Source organism: Ochotona princeps, chromosome 10 (assembly GCF_030435755.1).
Source record: "Ochotona princeps isolate mOchPri1 chromosome 10, mOchPri1.hap1, whole genome shotgun sequence".
Lineage (NCBI taxonomy): Eukaryota > Metazoa > Chordata > Mammalia > Lagomorpha > Ochotonidae > Ochotona > Ochotona princeps.
Window position 1 is genome coordinate 14338114 of NC_080841.1, and position 15358 is coordinate 14353471.

At 57.1% G+C, this 15358-nt stretch overlaps 1 protein-coding gene across 2 annotated transcripts in view; it reads left to right on the plus strand.

The window, feature by feature from the left end:
* The window catches only part of PPFIA4 (PTPRF interacting protein alpha 4), a 49049-nt gene that overhangs the window by 21614 nt on the left and 12077 nt on the right, over positions 1–15358 (plus strand). For both annotated transcript variants that reach the window (XM_058669027.1, XM_012930073.2), the window contains exons 14-26: positions 751–862; positions 2349–2554; positions 3828–4068; positions 4420–4455; positions 4641–4774; positions 4939–5105; positions 6801–6894; positions 7199–7280; positions 7754–7954; positions 8616–8678; positions 10691–10866; positions 14083–14180; positions 14580–14755. In XM_058669027.1, coding sequence (XP_058525010.1) covers positions 751–862; positions 2349–2554; positions 3828–4068; positions 4420–4455; positions 4641–4774; positions 4939–5105; positions 6801–6894; positions 7199–7280; positions 7754–7954; positions 8616–8678; positions 10691–10866; positions 14083–14180; positions 14580–14755 — 1786 coding nt within the window. The remainder of the gene's footprint in view (positions 1–750; positions 863–2348; positions 2555–3827; positions 4069–4419; positions 4456–4640; positions 4775–4938; positions 5106–6800; positions 6895–7198; positions 7281–7753; positions 7955–8615; positions 8679–10690; positions 10867–14082; positions 14181–14579; positions 14756–15358) is intronic.

Consider the following 15358-nt stretch of genomic DNA (forward strand, 5'->3'; position numbering starts at 1 on the left):
CAGGCCAAAGCCAGAGGCTGGGAGCTTCCTCCTGGTCTCCCATGTGGGTGTAGGGACACAAGCACTGGGCTATCTCTGACTGCTTTCTCAAGCCCATTAGCAGAGAGTTGGATTGGAAGTGGGCAGCTGGGATGCAAACCAGTGATCATATGGGGTGTCAGCGTGGCAGGCTGTGGCTTCATCCTCTGAGTCACAATGGTGATACCTAGCCTGTGTCTTGGAATAGTGCCAGGAGCCTCCCACTGCTTCCCCGGGGTAGGGGGAGTGCCTGGTGGGAATCTGAGCCAAAGACTGTTCCAATTATGGGGAGGCCTGAGGGAAGTTGCTGGGGGAAGGATCAAGAAGCAAAGACCCCCAGAGATATAGGGACTTTTAGGTGTCCTCCCTTCCAACCTGCCCCAGAACCCATGTCCTCCTCCCAGCTGTCCCAGTCAGGTGGCCTGGGAGCCCATGTGTTGGGAGCTCAGCTTTGTGAAGCCACCAGTGGCATCATGAGCCAACTGTTGCTGTTAGAAATGCCTTCTTGAGGGCCAGCTGGGAAGCTGTGCCTAAGAACCTTCTCCCCTGGTTGCTTCTGACCCTCAGAACATTGAAAATGAACCTGATCTCCCACTCTTCTAGCACTTTCTGTAGCTCAGGGTCCTGCCAAAGCTTCTGCCTGAGCCAAGGATCCCTTGGGGCCAGCAGGGGTGTGAGCCAGGACCCTCAGTCCTCATGGCTGTCTTTTTCTGTCTGCTGTGACTGCTCAAGGTCGCACATGGGCAGTGCAGCGGACGTGCGGTTCTCCCTGACCACAGCCCCCCATGCACCCCCGGGGCTGCATCGCCGCTACAAATCATCAATGAGGGAGGAGTCGGCCAAGGTGAGGGGGTGAACAGGGCAGTGGGGGGAGTCTCCCTGGGGAGTGTGGGGGTCAGTCCGGCCACGTGCCTGGCTCTAGTTACACAGATGGCTGGCGTGTGCTGCAGATCCCCCCCCCCCCACCGTACTGGCCACGACAGCTGCAGCCCTGGGGTTGGGCCATCGTCAGCTGCAACAGCTGTGTCCGGCCGCCCCACCTCAGCCTCCTGGTGGGCCAGAGGTAGGGTTTGGCAGGCATCCAGTCAGTCCCAGAGGCCCCAGCAAAGCGTGTGTGCGTGTGCCTGGGTGTGCAAGGCGTGTGTTTCTTGTGGCCAAGGTGGAGGGGGAGTGGGCAGAAGGAATTGGCAAGGCTTCTGGAACAAAAGCTGCGGTTTCTGGAAGCAAGGAGGGAGGGATGAGGAGTAAAGTGGGCCTGGGGACGGTCCCTGGGGTGTTCTGAGTTGTGGCTGGGGGCTCTTTCTGTCTGCAGGGGCAGCCAGGAAGCTACGCCAGGGAGGGCTGACTTGCATGGGTGGTCTGAGACGTGCGTGGTCCTGTAACTATTAGCTGTGCTCTGTCCTGAGCCCCAGGGCACTGGAAGACAGACTGAGCATGAGGGAGCTAACTCCTTGTGTGATGGGGCAGACTTGCTTGCTCTTTGAAACCCCCATTCTGATGATAGAGTCACAGTCTGAAGGCAGCTCTTTTTTTTCCCTCTCCTCCATTTGCTGCTTTCCTCTCATTTGTCAGAAGCCAGTGGCTGCCCAGGAGGTGGGCCAGCCACCAGCAGCAGCTGGGACAGAGCCTGAGGGGGAAGTGAGGGCCTGAGGTGAGGCAGAGCAAGGCTGGCAGAGCCCTCTCTGGCCCGAGCCTCTCTACCCCATGTGCTGGTTTCTGGCTTTTCCCAGCCCAGACTCATGCCCTCTCCTCTGCGGGTCCTGCTCCATAGCTCCATGGCAGAGGTTTGGAGGATGGATTCTGAGAAGTGTTTCCCTGACCCTAGGGGCCTGTGGGTGCAGCAGGCCTGGGGGACCCTTGCTCTCTGGGTCTGGTTGTCCTCTGGAAGTCTGGGTAAAGAGATCCAGAGAGCCTGTGTGGTACCTTTGTAGGCTATGCCAAGGGATCCTGTGTAGCATCTTGTGCAGGCTGTGCTAAGGACTTTCCTCACCTGGTCTTCATGGGGACCTGAGAAGGAGGTACTCCTCCCACTCCCATTTCATAGATGAGGAAACTGAGGCCCAGAGGGCTGCAGAGCTGAGATTCAAACCCTTGCTGGCTCCCTGGCTCCTTAAGGGACAGCAGAAATATTTTAGTTGTAAGTGTGCCAAAAGCAAATCAAAGCAAACAAGCAAAACAACTTCAAACCCATCCAGAAGTCTTGCTGAGATGTAGGCTGTGAATTCCTAGGTCTGGGGTTTGGGGTGGGGTGGGGTCCAAGCTGTGGTGGGGGCCGTGCCTCCCCTACCTGGCGTGTCTCATTGCGGCTCCTTTAATCTCCCCTCGCTAAGGACTGGGAGCCGTCTTCACTGCCTGGGGTGCTGGCCCCCACGGCCACTCCTGCCTTTGACAGTGACCCTGAGATCTCCGATGTGGATGAGGAGCCAGGGGGTCTGGTGGGCTCCATGGACGTTGTCTCTCCCAGCGGCCACTCAGACGCCCAGACTTTGGCCATGATGCTGCAAGAGCAGCTGGACGCCATCAACGCGGAAATCAGGTGGGGCACGGCTGCGCCTGGCGGGTGCTCCGGGGGCACAGGGGCCTGTGCCATCTCTTGCCACTCTGGGGGCCTCAGGCAGGGTCCTGGCTCAGTTCTGGCCTGAGAGGGGTAGGCCCCAGGTGGACTCTTGGGGCTTCTTGCTCTTCCCAGGCTGGCCAAGTGGCTGGGCTGGTGGGGAGGTGCTCCTGCTAGGAACCCTTCACTCATGATGTAGCTCATGTCCACAGAGGTGCACCCAGAGCTGTGTGAATGTCACTGTCATGCTGAGGTTATCCCACCATGCTGAGGTTGGCAGTTCTCTAAGGGATCAGGACTTCAGGTTAAGTGACTTGCCCCACACCACACAGAAAGTGGCAGAGCCACAATCCAGCCGATTATACTGTGCCGCGTCTGCTGTCCCAATGAGACAGGCAACAGTGGCAGGGGGAGTTGGCCAACCTTTGCTCTTTCTTGCCCTTTTAGTGAGTTCATGGGTGCTAATTACAAGCAGCAAGGATAAATCTAGACTGTGCGGGAGGGTTCTAGCTATGGAGCTTGTCTGGGGCAATGATTTGCAGACTGGGATTTCACAAATTCTGAAAAACACAGCACACGTGCACACACATGTGCACACATCCACACCCAAGGCACATACATGCAAGTGTATACCCATAAACACATAATGCACACAAGTACACACCACATGGTGCACCTGCTGCACACACGTACACATACAGACACTGGTGTAAGACTCCCAGCGTTTTATTTTATAGCGTTTCGTATTTAAACTAACTTGGATTTGCTATCATGATTAACATTGCTGGAGTAGCACAGGTGAGCTCCCAGGGTAGGGGTAGGTCGTCCCCAGGCCTCTTGGCATCATGTACCTGCTCCTTGCTGAGGACTGCCTGAGCCCACACCCGCCTCCCAACACACACCCTGGTCCTCCCCATCCCCCAACACACACTCCAGCTAGCATTATCTTTCTCATTTTCCTGGGACCCAATAAACTCTCAGTGTTCCAGTTACCAGTCCTGCACTTAGAACCTGCCAACTTAGACCCCTGCCATCATTTCATGGGTCAGAGAACAATATGCTTGGCTCAAGGCCACCTGTAGGTTAGGGTAGCTCAGGAATTCTGACTCCCAGGTCAGTTTGTTTTACATTGTCCAGATTGCTGTCTTGACACAGCAAGGCCTCACTGCACACACCCTCAGTGTGTGGTCCTAGGGTACTGCTTCCAGTGGGATGTGCTGGGCAGGGGGTGAGGGCCATCTTGCTCTGCTTGTAGGATGATCCAGGAGGAGAAGGAGTCCACAGAACTCCGAGCCGAGGAGATTGAGACACGTGTGACCAGCGGCAGCATGGAGGCCCTGAACCTGACGCAGCTGCGCAAGCGTGGTTCCATCCCCACCTCTCTGACTGCCCTGTCCCTGGCCAGCGCATCCCCGCCACTCAGTGGCCGCTCCACACCCAAGCTCACTTCCCGCAGCACCGCCCAGGACCTGGACCGCATGGGGGTCATGACCCTGGTGAGAGCTGCCATGGGCTGTTGACCAGTGGAGATGTGACCGGTGGGGGGGAGGACACAGGACTCCCTTTACTTCTGCTGGGCCTTGGCATCTCTCTCCTGTGGTAATGTGCTGGCCCTGGTGTGGCCGGCCACTTCATGTGTCTGTGCCTTTGCTGGGCTCTCGTCCAGCCTGCAAGGTCCTCTCTTGGGGGCTGTTGGACTTGTGGGTCCACCCCGAGCCTCTTCTTGCTCTCCAGGACTGTGGGAGACACTGGACCCTATCTTAATCCTAAGACTACAGGGCTGCCCTGGGCTGGGCATAAGGGCAGCCCGAGCATGCATCTGAGTGTACCTTGCCTCTCTCTTGCAGCCAAGTGACTTAAGAAAGCATAGGAGGAAGCTGCTGGTGAGTGCTGCCTAAGGACCCAGGTACTAGCGGGTGACCCGCTCCCAGGCCTGGCCCTTTGGGCTTCTCCACTACGGAGGCCCTGGGGTCTGAGCTCAGGCCTCCCCGCTTCTGCCTCATCTGGGCTGGGTAGGCAGGTCCCGCATCACTCCCTCTGCCCCCTGACGGCCCCACTGTCTGTTCAGTCGCCAGTGTCTCGGGAAGAGAACCGAGAGGATAAAGCCACCATAAAATGTGAGACTTCTCCTCCTTCCTCACCCAGGACGCTGCGGCTGGAGAAGCTGGGCCACCCCGCCCTGAGCCAAGAAGAAGGCAAGAGGTAGGTGGGACCAGCCTCGGCTGGATCTGGCTCACCATTCACCTGCTCCGACCCCAGCACCGACTCAATCTTGGTTCTCCCTGCAGTCTCACTTCCCTGCCCCTGCTGTGATGTAAGCCTATGTCTTCTTGTCTTCCCTTTCACCTCCGGCTGTAACCCCGCAGCGCCTTGGAGGACCAGGGCAGCAACCCCAGCAGCAGCAACAGCAGCCAGGACTCCTTGCACAAGGGTGCCAAGCGCAAGGGCATCAAGTCGTCCATTGGCCGCCTGTTTGGGAAGAAGGAGAAGGGCAGGCTGATTCAGCTGAGCCGGGATGGAGCCACAGGCCATGGTCTCTGTCCCCCTCCTGGCAGTGCGGAGTCTGGGTGGGCTTGGGGGAGGCGGAGCCAGGGTGCATAGCTGATCTGGCTTGTGGGAGGAAGCTTCTGGGCAGACAGACCTCAGGCCTGGAAGAGTTGAGGTTCTGTTCACACTGTGGCCTGGTGGTCTGCGATGGCACCACCAGGTGGGGAGTCCTGGCCTCTGCCCCCACCAGGCCCTGTCTGGGTGGCCGTTTATTCCCCTGTTGGTTCCTGAAGCTGAGACTCAACACCCAAAGGAGAGTTGGTTCTTGATGCGAGCTGATTTCTACTGTATCTGGCCCCCAGGACTCAAAATGTTACAATACCTGCTGGTGGCTGTATGCATCTGAAATGCAGGAAAGTGCTTGGGCCAAGGCTTGCGTTACTGTCAGCTCTGTGAGAATACCCAGTTCGAGGGTGGTAGGGATTGGGTGACATTCGCTTTCTTCCTTCTTCGCTTCTGCTCTTCCCATCATCGGGTCGGTCAGCCAAGGAGTCTGCTGTTGAGTGCTCCAGTACGGTGTTGGAGCGGGAGTGCCTGCTTCCCAGCAGCTCCGAGTGTGAAGGGAGGGACAAAGGAGGGACTCAGTCACCAGACCATGGGATACTCGAGATGGGTGGTTTGGAGCCAGGACTTCAGAGTGGGGTGGTGGTGGGTTGGGGTTGGGGGACAGGAATGGCTTCCTCTACTCCCAGGACCTGGGCTGAGTGGGAGGCAAGTGGGGGCCCAATGAGAGAGGAGGTGGCAGAGGAAGCGGGGAGCTGTGAGGCCATTTTGATGGCTAGAGGGTGGGAGAAAGGGGCTGGGCCCAACCAGCTCACCCCTGCAGACTACAAGGTGACATGGAGGTCCCCTGAACTGGTCGGAGCACTGTTTCTTGCATGGGGAGGGGTTGTGGGGACTGATCAACAAGAAAGGAACCTTTGAATCCCAGTACACTATCAGACCTTCCCACACCTCAGAGAGGTGTGAATCAGAGCATAGCTCTTGGCAGGTGAGGAGGAGGAGGGAGAGGAAGGAGCAAGGGGAGCAGGCACTCTGCACAGGATGGGGGAGGTGCAGCCAAGGATGAGGTGGAGGACCCCCGATGCCAGTTCACAGGGTGGGGAAGCCGAGGGGTTTGACAGGTGGGAGAAATGATTGGCGTGAAGCCTTAGGGCTTCTGTGTGCCCTGCCTTGTGTTGCCTGGCCACCAGTCTTACAGTGTAAGGCAATTGGTGGTGAAAGGATGAGCTACACACTTCCCTTCTCCTGCAAGTGCAAGTGAGAGGCTGAGAGGACCTTTCTCTGCCCATTGCCGGCTCCCACACCCCAAGTCAGGCTGTCGGAGTCCCTGAGGTTGCCCGTGTCTGGTTCTGAGGTTTTCTTCTGCTCTATGGCTTGGAAGAGAGTTTCTGTCTAACAGCTAGGGTGGCACAGATGTGGCTAGAACACGCCACCAGGGCTGAAACTCTGTGCGCAGGGGGTACCCCATGCCACCTGGGGCTGCTTGGATGCAGGGATGCATGCAGGGACGTTGCGTGGTTCCATCCCCACCTCTCTGACAGCCCTGTCCCTGGCTAGTGCCTGCCCACAGCTCAGCAGCTGAGTGGAGGCTTCTGCAGTGGGAGGGCGGGGGAGCTTGGGCCCTTTTGACTGTTGTGCAGCTGCCTGCTGACTCGCCTCCTCCTCCTCTCACCCACAGTGCTGCTCACAGACTCCGAGCTCAGCATGCAGGAGCCCCTGGTGCCTGCCAAGCTGGGCACCCAGGCAGAGAAGGACCGACGGCTGAAGAAAAAGTAAGAGCCCCACAGGCTCTGCCTGGGTCCCAGCCCTTACTTGATCTGCTTCTCACGGGCCACCTGACAGCAGGGACTGGGAGGGGGAGGACCTGGGGCTCCCTGGTGGGGCAGGCTGGTCAGGGTGAGGCAGTGCAGAGGCTACACAGCCTGGAGGTTGCCCACCCCACTTCTGGGCATGACGTTGTCTGAGGTAGGAGCAGGGACCGTGGGAGTCCCAGTCCTGGCCCTGGCCTCTGCCGGAGGTGTGATTGTGAGACGAGGAGGGGAAGAGCCAGTGAGCATGTTGTTCTTCTGCCACAAGGCACCAGCTGCTTGAAGATGCCCGCAGGAAAGGAATGCCCTTTGCCCAGTGGGACGGCCCCACCGTGGTCTCCTGGCTGGAGGTGAGCCTGGGCACAAGGACCAGTCGTCTCTGGAAGGAGGGCTGCGAGGGAGGCAGGGGACATGTCCTAGAACTTCCCCAGTGTGTTCCTCTTGTCAAGCACATGTGTGACCTCCCTTAGTGACAGCCCTGATGCTCCTTACCAGTGCATTGCAGGTTGGGGGAGTGGCCTGGACTTTCCCAGGCCATGGATCCTGCTTGTGCATGCCCCCCAGGGGTGGCCCACCATGCAATGCCAAGACAATCCTGTCCCCTTCCCAGGCTGAGGTTCTAGTCTGTAAGGTGGGAAGAGAGGATTCGGTAAGGCCATCTCCACACTTCCCATTTTCTGGGCTCTGTGTGTGCCCCATGGAAGTTGTGGGTAAAGTCGGGTCCCGACCCATGGTGTACCATACCTGTTCCTGAGGACTCAGGTCTTGGGGGAAGGAGCTGAGCCCGATCTCTCTTCCCCCACCTCATGTCCTATGTCTGCAGCTCTGGGTGGGAATGCCTGCCTGGTATGTGGCAGCCTGCCGGGCCAACGTCAAGAGTGGTGCCATCATGTCGGCCTTGTCGGACACGGAGATCCAGCGGGAGATTGGGATCAGCAATGCCCTGCACCGGCTCAAGCTCCGGCTGGCCATCCAGGAGATGGTATCCCTGACCAGCCCCTCTGCGCCGCCCACCTCCAGGACGGTGAGCAGCCTCCCCCTTGGCTAGGACTTCCCAGAGGCCCTGGCACAGCGCCCGGTACCTCTGCCCACTACATTGGTCTTGGGGGGCTGAGAGCTCTGAACCTTCCTCCTGTGTCCCCATCCCGCTGGGCATTCAGGTCCTGGCTCTTCAAGGAGCATGACCTGCCTTCTAGAGGCCTGAATGCTGTGTCCTCCTCATCCTTTGGGGCACCCACCAACCTGGGCTCCATGTCTCCTCTACCCCACTGCTAACTGTGTGAGATCCATGCAGTTTCCAGGATGGAGATTCCGGCATTCTGTGTGTTCTCCCAGGTTGGGGAAAACAGAAGGAGTAGGGCGTCTGTGAGCTCTGTCCTGGTCCAGGATACAGGACAGCAGGCTTCTCTGAGAATCCCAGGGTCAATCCACGGGTCCTGAGCTCTGAGAATTGTGTCAGCTGCAGGTCCCAATAAGCACCCTGTGTTCACCTTCACCCATGCAGTTTTATTTCCTGAGTTCTGCTGGGTGTGGGGCACTTCCCTAGGCCAAGGGCGATGTACATGTCTCCTGCTGTCAGGCCTCCTGGGGCTGGACCAAGGGAGCATGTGGGGGAAGCTTTATCCTTGTCCCTGTGGGCTGCTGGCCTGATGTGGAGACCAGCTGGATTTGATCTCTACCTGCAGTCTTCTGGGAATGTCTGGGTCACCCATGAGGAGATGGAAACTCTGGCAACATCCCCTAAAACAGTGAGTCTAACCCTAGGCCCTGAACCTAGGATTTGGACAGTGGTTCCTGTGAGGAGGAGGGGAGCTATGGGTGATGGGGATGCCAAGGCCGCCCTGCTTGTGGTGGGGCTGGGCTGTGTGGGGACGGAGCTGCAATTGGGAGCTGTTGGTATGGGAGTGGGAGTCCCTGCTGCTGTGCTGCAGTGGACAAGAGCTGGGCTGGGCCGGTTCTGCCTGCAGGGAGTGGGAGGTGGCGGCAAGTCCTGTCCTTGGGCTTGATCCGCAGTGGAGGATCATGGAGTGTGGAGGAGTGCCTGCATGCGCCTGGTGCCTGTAGACCCTGGCAGGCGCAGGCCTGTGTTTCTGCCCCACACATGTGCTTGTAAACATACATGTCCGTGATCCAAGTCAGCTGCACCCTGGCAGCTGCGGCTCGGTCCCCTCCCTCTTCTCGGTGGGTTCTCCCTCTTCTGACTTTATCTGTTTTCCCCAATGCTGCATTTATTCCTGCTAGGACAGTGACGAGGGCAGCTGGGCTCAGGTAAGGCTCAGGCTCACCATGGGCTGCTTCCCTTGGGGCCATTCCTCTGGGACCCCGGGTGCTGTGTGCATTTGTCCCCTGCACACAGCCGAACGTCCAGGACACAGCTTCTCTCCTCCCACCTGCTCGACCCCCAGCACCCTGGGGCCCCTTGCTCCAGCTCCTGGTTTCTCAGGGCGTCAGGAAGGAGCCCGCTTACGTTCGTCTCTCCTTGTAGGAATGATGAGATTTAGGTGGGTGTCCGTCTTCCTCTCCCTGCCTGTGCTGGGGAGCTTGTGGTGCAGGACAACGGACGCTATCAGCCTTCCTTCAGTGAGCGTGTTTGCACAGAGACGCGAACCAGCCAAGCTGTCTGGGGGTGGTCCCAAAATCCAGGGGTGCTCTCCGTCATGAGGGGTGCATGAGGACGAGTGCAGCATGGAGTACACTCTGATCACAGAGGATCATGCAGGCCCGTCACAGGGGGCTTCCAATCATTCGTGGAAATGGAGTTTAGAAATGTTTTATCATGTGTTTCCTTATTTTTTGTCTGGCACACACCTGCCATGAACTTTTTGCACAGTGGAATACTACCAAGCAGAGAAAGTGCAGGGGTCTGAGAAACAGGAAATGGAAGAGAAAAATCCCCCAGGAGTCTTAGAACCTGATACTAAAACTCACAAGCAAGCAAAATGAGTAAATTCGCTGTGGAGAACAATGCACAGTGAGAAAACCGTGAGAAGCTTTTTCAAAGCAAGGGGATGGTGGCAGCTCAACCTAGTGCTCACCTCTTGGAGGACAGTGGGAGATGGGTGGGCAAGTAGGAGGGAAAGGTGGATGTGGCCGAGTGGACAGTGATAGGGTTCTGAACTTGAGCGGTATCCACAGAGGTTAGCAGCGTTTGTTTGCTCGCTAAGGAACTTGGGTTACATGTACTTGTGTGTGTACCAACTGTTTGATTCGGAAAGACAGCAGGACAGAGTTTAATCTTAAAAACATCATGAAGAAAGAGTGATGCAGGGTGCCTGTTAAGCTGCAGCACTGGGTGGTCAGGAAGCACCTGCTCTGGGAAGGAGGCCTGTCAGAAGTGGGCAGGGGTGCCTGGGGAAGGCTGCAGGAGGGGCCAGGCCTCAGCGCATGGAGTGTGGCCTGTCCACTGCCACTGGCCAGCCTTGCCCTTCCCTGAGGGTCTCTCAGAGCAGAGCTTCTCTCGGGTTCTCCTCTGGGCATGGTGGGCTGTGGCGCTGGCTGAAAACCAGGAGGTCAAGGCTGCTTGCAGAGCCCACATAGCTTCACCACAGGAAGGGTTTCACATGGTTGCTTCTGCTCATTAGTGTAGGTGGCCGATCTGGATGGTCAGACTCTTTTGGCAATGCCCCGACTGGCGGCCCTTGCAGGGGGAGAAGACCTGACATTGTATTGAGTTCATGAGTCTGGGAGGTTCTTTTCTTCTAACTGGAAAAATCTTCTGAGCCTCTTGCTCACTCGGAGACTTTCCTTCCTATTCACCTAGACCCTGGCTTACGGAGACATGAACCATGAGTGGATTGGGAATGAGTGGTTGCCAAGTCTGGGGCTCCCCCAGTACCGCAGCTACTTCATGGAGTGCCTGGTGGATGCCCGCATGCTGGACCACCTCACCAAGAAGGACCTGCGGGTCCACCTGAAGATGGTGGACAGCTTCCACCGGTGAGCCAGGCTCCTGCTGGGCCCTGCCCTGTGGGGCTCCCTCAGTGCTCCAGATCTCACTCCAGACCAGAGGCGTCTCCTGTGCTCCTCCCTTCCCCTCCTTTTCCATCTCCTGCCTCTGCATTCTCCCTCCCTTCCTCTCCTCTCCTCTTCACTCCCCTCCCCTCTCTTTCCCCCTCCCCTCCCCTCTCCTCTCCTCTCCTCCCCTCCTCTCCCCTCCTCTCCCCTCCCCTCTCCTCTCCTCCTCTCTCCTCTCCTCCCCTCCCCTCCCCTCCCCTCCCCTCCCCTCCCCTCCCCTCCCCTCTCCTCCCCTCTCCTCTCTTCTCCACTCTCTTCATGAGGTGGACGCTGTGGGTCTGGTGGTGAACATTGGTTCGGGTCCTTCCCACCATCAGGGTCCAGTGCAAAGGCCACCTTGTGAACCCAGCTTCTGGGACCCCCACAAGAGGCTGAGCTGCAAGGATGGCCCGTGTCCCCCCCTCCCCTGACACCCTGCCTCCTCTGACACCCTGCCTTCCCAGGGGGGGCTGAGAGAGATGGCCGTAGTCCCTTTCTAGAGGCTGCCTGGCCCAGCTGCACCTGTCTCTGCTCAGTGATAGATGGCGGGGGATGGCTCTTCCCTGCCCAGCGGGATGTGCCTGGCTTTTAGAGGATTTGTCTGTGGAAATCCTTCCCAAGACCCTTCTGTCTGGGGCCCGGGAGAGTGCCCCGGCCTGCCCACAAGGCCCAGAGGTGGTTGGAGCTGCTGGACATTTCCATGGCCTCCAGCCACAGAAGCTGCTGCTTGGAGCCATGTTGCTCCTCATAAGCATGTTCTGTGTTTTTGAAATGTCTTTCAATCATGATTTTTTTTAAAGATTTGTTTATTTTTATTGGATAGGCGGATATACAGAGAGAAGGAGAGACAGAGAGGAAGATCTTCCGTCTGATGGTTCACTCCCCAAGCAGCCACAACGGCCAGACCTGAGCCAGTCCGAAGCCAGGAGTCAGGAGCTCTTCCAGCTCTCCCACATGAGTGTAGGGTCCCAAAGCTTTGGGCCGTTCTCAACTGCTTTCCCAGGCCACAAGCAGGGAGCTGGATGGGAAGTGGGGCTGCCGGGATTAGAACTGGCGCATGCAAGGCGAGGACTCTAACCACTACACTATCGCGCCAGGTCCCAATCATGATTTTTTAAAAAGATTTATTTATTTACTTGAAAGGCCCTGTATGTTTGTGTGTGTTTGTGTGTGTGTGTGTGTGTGTGTGTGAGAGAGAGAGAGAGAGAGAGAGAGAGAGAGAGAATGCACACAACAGAGATCTTCCTTTCACTGGTTCACTCCCCAGATGGCCACAATGGCCAGTCCAGAGCCAGGATTCAGGAGCTTCTTCCATGTGGACGCAGGCACTCAAGTGCTTCAGCCATCCTCCAATATTTTGCTAGGCCATTAGCAGGGAACTGTATCAGAGCTGGAGCAGCCAGGACTCTAACCAGTGCTCTTGCAGGCTGCTGGCACCTCAGGTGGAGGCCTTAGTTGCTATGCCACAGCACTGACCCCTCCAAAATTATGATTTTAATGACAAGAAAACAGCATTCTAGATACAGGAGGCAAGTGGTCAGCAGGTGCTGGTGTAACGGCTGACCTTCTTTTGGCACCGAGGCAGAGCTCATTACCTTGGAGCGCGGTGTTCTATGTAGGGGGCGGAGCAAACATGCACATTGATGAGAGCTGCCAGTCTAACGGGGGTGCCATTCTGGGAGGCCGGGGCTGCTTCATACTACCTTTAGTCTTTGATCTCACCTGAAGAGCCTTGCCTCCTTGCCTCCTTGCCATAAGCCACAGCTTTGGAAGTCACAGAAAGTGCAGTAAGAATGACGGCAAGGCTGAAAGTCGACAGAAGGCATTTGCAGTCCTATGCCCTGCTGAGGCGAGGGATGGAGGGTGGGGGCAGGGACTGGGCCCAGAAGAGGCTGTTCCAGGCCTAAGGGCTTCCTGAGTAAGATGGAGGAGGGCGATCTGTGTGACGCAGTCTGCTAAAGCAGTGGCCTCAGTCACGGGGTGTAGGGAGGATCCTTCCGCTCTGTGTCCATAGAAGGAGAAGGCTGGCTGGCAAAGCCCAAGCACAGGCATGGTGTGCTGCTGCCGTGCACCTGATGAGTCTCTGTCCCCTGGCGGTGGCCACCAGCTCTGAGGGAGCCTGGGGAAGTGACTCCCGGTTCAGGTGAGAACTTGGACCAGTGGCAGCAAACTCTGTCAGCCTTAGGCTGCATCACTTAATCATTACTTATTCATTTCTATTTAAAGATTTATTTATTTTATTTGAAGGGCAGATTTACACACAGAGAGAGAGGTCTTCCATCCACTGGTTCACTCCCCAAATGGCCATAACGACTGGAGCTGGGTTGGTCCAAAAAAGGGAGCCAGGAGCTTTTTCTGGGTTTCCCATGTGGGTGCAGGGGCCTAAAGTCTTGGGTCATCTTCTACTACCATCATCTTCAGGCCATAAGCAGAGAGTTGGATGGGAAGTGGAGCAACCAGCACTTGAAGTGGTGCCCATATGAGATGCCAACACTTCAGGCAGAGGCTTAACTTACTATGCCATGGCACTAGCCCCAGTTACTATTTGTTAAGTGTTTACTGAGCACCTGGGATAGGCTGAGCGCTCTGAGCCACATCTTGCGTGATGCACTAAGGGCTTTGTGTAGGCCTTTGAGCACAAGGTCCCCTGTGTTTGTGGTCCTTACGTGGCAATCGGGAGAGACAGGCAGGCAGCAGTGAAGATGTGGTTGTGTCAATAGATTAAAATGTGTTAGGGAAAAAAAGTAAGCCATGGCAGGGGGACGAGGAGACATGGGCTGGGGCAGTGGCAGGTTTGCAGATTTCAGCCTGATGAACCGGGAGCCCCAGGAATTGTACTGAGAAGGTGGCATTGGAAGCAGTGGTTTACGCAGCGACCGGGGGGGAGGGGGGGAGGTCATGTTCTAGGCTGAGAGAGAAGCCAGTGCAAAGGCCTGAGAGATGTGGGCCTGGTGCACCTGGTATGCTGGGGGAATGGTGTGGTGCTCAGACAGCTACGGACACAGGTCCTGTGGCTTCCTGGAGCCCAACCCAAGAAGGACTCCGAGTGAAGGGGAAGCTAAGGAGCAGTGAGCCCTGGGACTAGGGAGGCTGTGGACTTGGACTTGTGGGACTCAGGGCATCAAGAGCCCCTAGCTCAGCAGGGCTGTGTACCTGCAGAACCAGTCTTCAGTACGGCATCATGTGTCTCAAGAGGCTCAACTATGACCGCAAGGAGTTGGAGAGGAGGCGGGAGGAAAGCCAGCACGAGATCAAGGGTACGTTCTGAGAGGTGCGAGAGCCTGTGCAGTGAGGGAGGATACAGTCCAGCCCCGGGTGCTCCCAGGCTGGGGAAGGAGACTTGGCCCAGGTACAGTCACTACAAGCCCCCTACCCCACACACAGGACAAATGCAAGGGACCCCTCAGGACAGTGCTCCTGGAGCTTGGTGAGCTGGGCAGGATTGGGCTGGCATCAGAGGCAGCATCTGAAGCCTGGGCCAGGGCTTAGGGGATTAAGCTGGGGATCTGTGGCCCTGCCAGTTGGCAGAACTAAAATGAAAGGGGCCTACTCCCCCATGAGCCTAGAGGATGTACCAAGGGCAGGAGTGGGAGCCAGAGAGAGAAGGGGCTATCCCTGCTGGACCACACCTGTCTCTTTGTGCCCTTGTCCTCCAGACGTGCTGGTCTGGACCAATGACCAGGTGCTTCACTGGGTCCAGTCCATTGGCCTGCGGGACTACGCTGGGAACCTGCACGAGAGTGGCGTACACGGCGCGCTGCTGGCCCTGGATGAGAACTTTGACCACAATACGCTGGCCCTGGTCCTCCAGATCCCCACACAGAACACTCAGGTGGGCACCCTGCAGTCAGTCACTCTGTCTCTCCCTACCTGCTTGTACTCACTCTGTCTTACACACAGAACACAGGCCTGTGTGTGTGTGTGCGCGCACGTGCTTAAAGGTTTATTTATTTGAAAGGTAGAGTGATAGAAGGAGGGAGAGACTAAGAAAAAGAAAGTCTGGTTTACTCCCCAAATGACTACAAAAGCTGGGGCTGGGCCAGGCTGAAACCAGGAGCCAGGAACTCCATCCAGGTCTCCCATGTGCGTGGCAGGGACCACAGCACTTGAACCATCTTCTGCTGCCTTCCCAGGTGCATTAACAGGGAGCTGGGTTAGAGGAGTCAGGACTTGAACTGGTTCTCTGATAGTTGATGCTGGTGTCACAGAGTAGCTTAACCCACCATGCCACAATGCCAGCTACTGCATAGGCTTTCTGTCTCTCCATTTTCCTCTCACTTGTACACAGGCTTAGGCATCTGTGGGTGGCTTTCCTGGGGCTTGTCCCAGGTGAGACTGCAATGTCCTCAGATCTCCAGGTTCCCTGCCCCAGGCCTGCATGCCTGGCACAGCTCTGGAGTGGAGTGCACACAGTCTGTGCCCATGCCCACTGCTA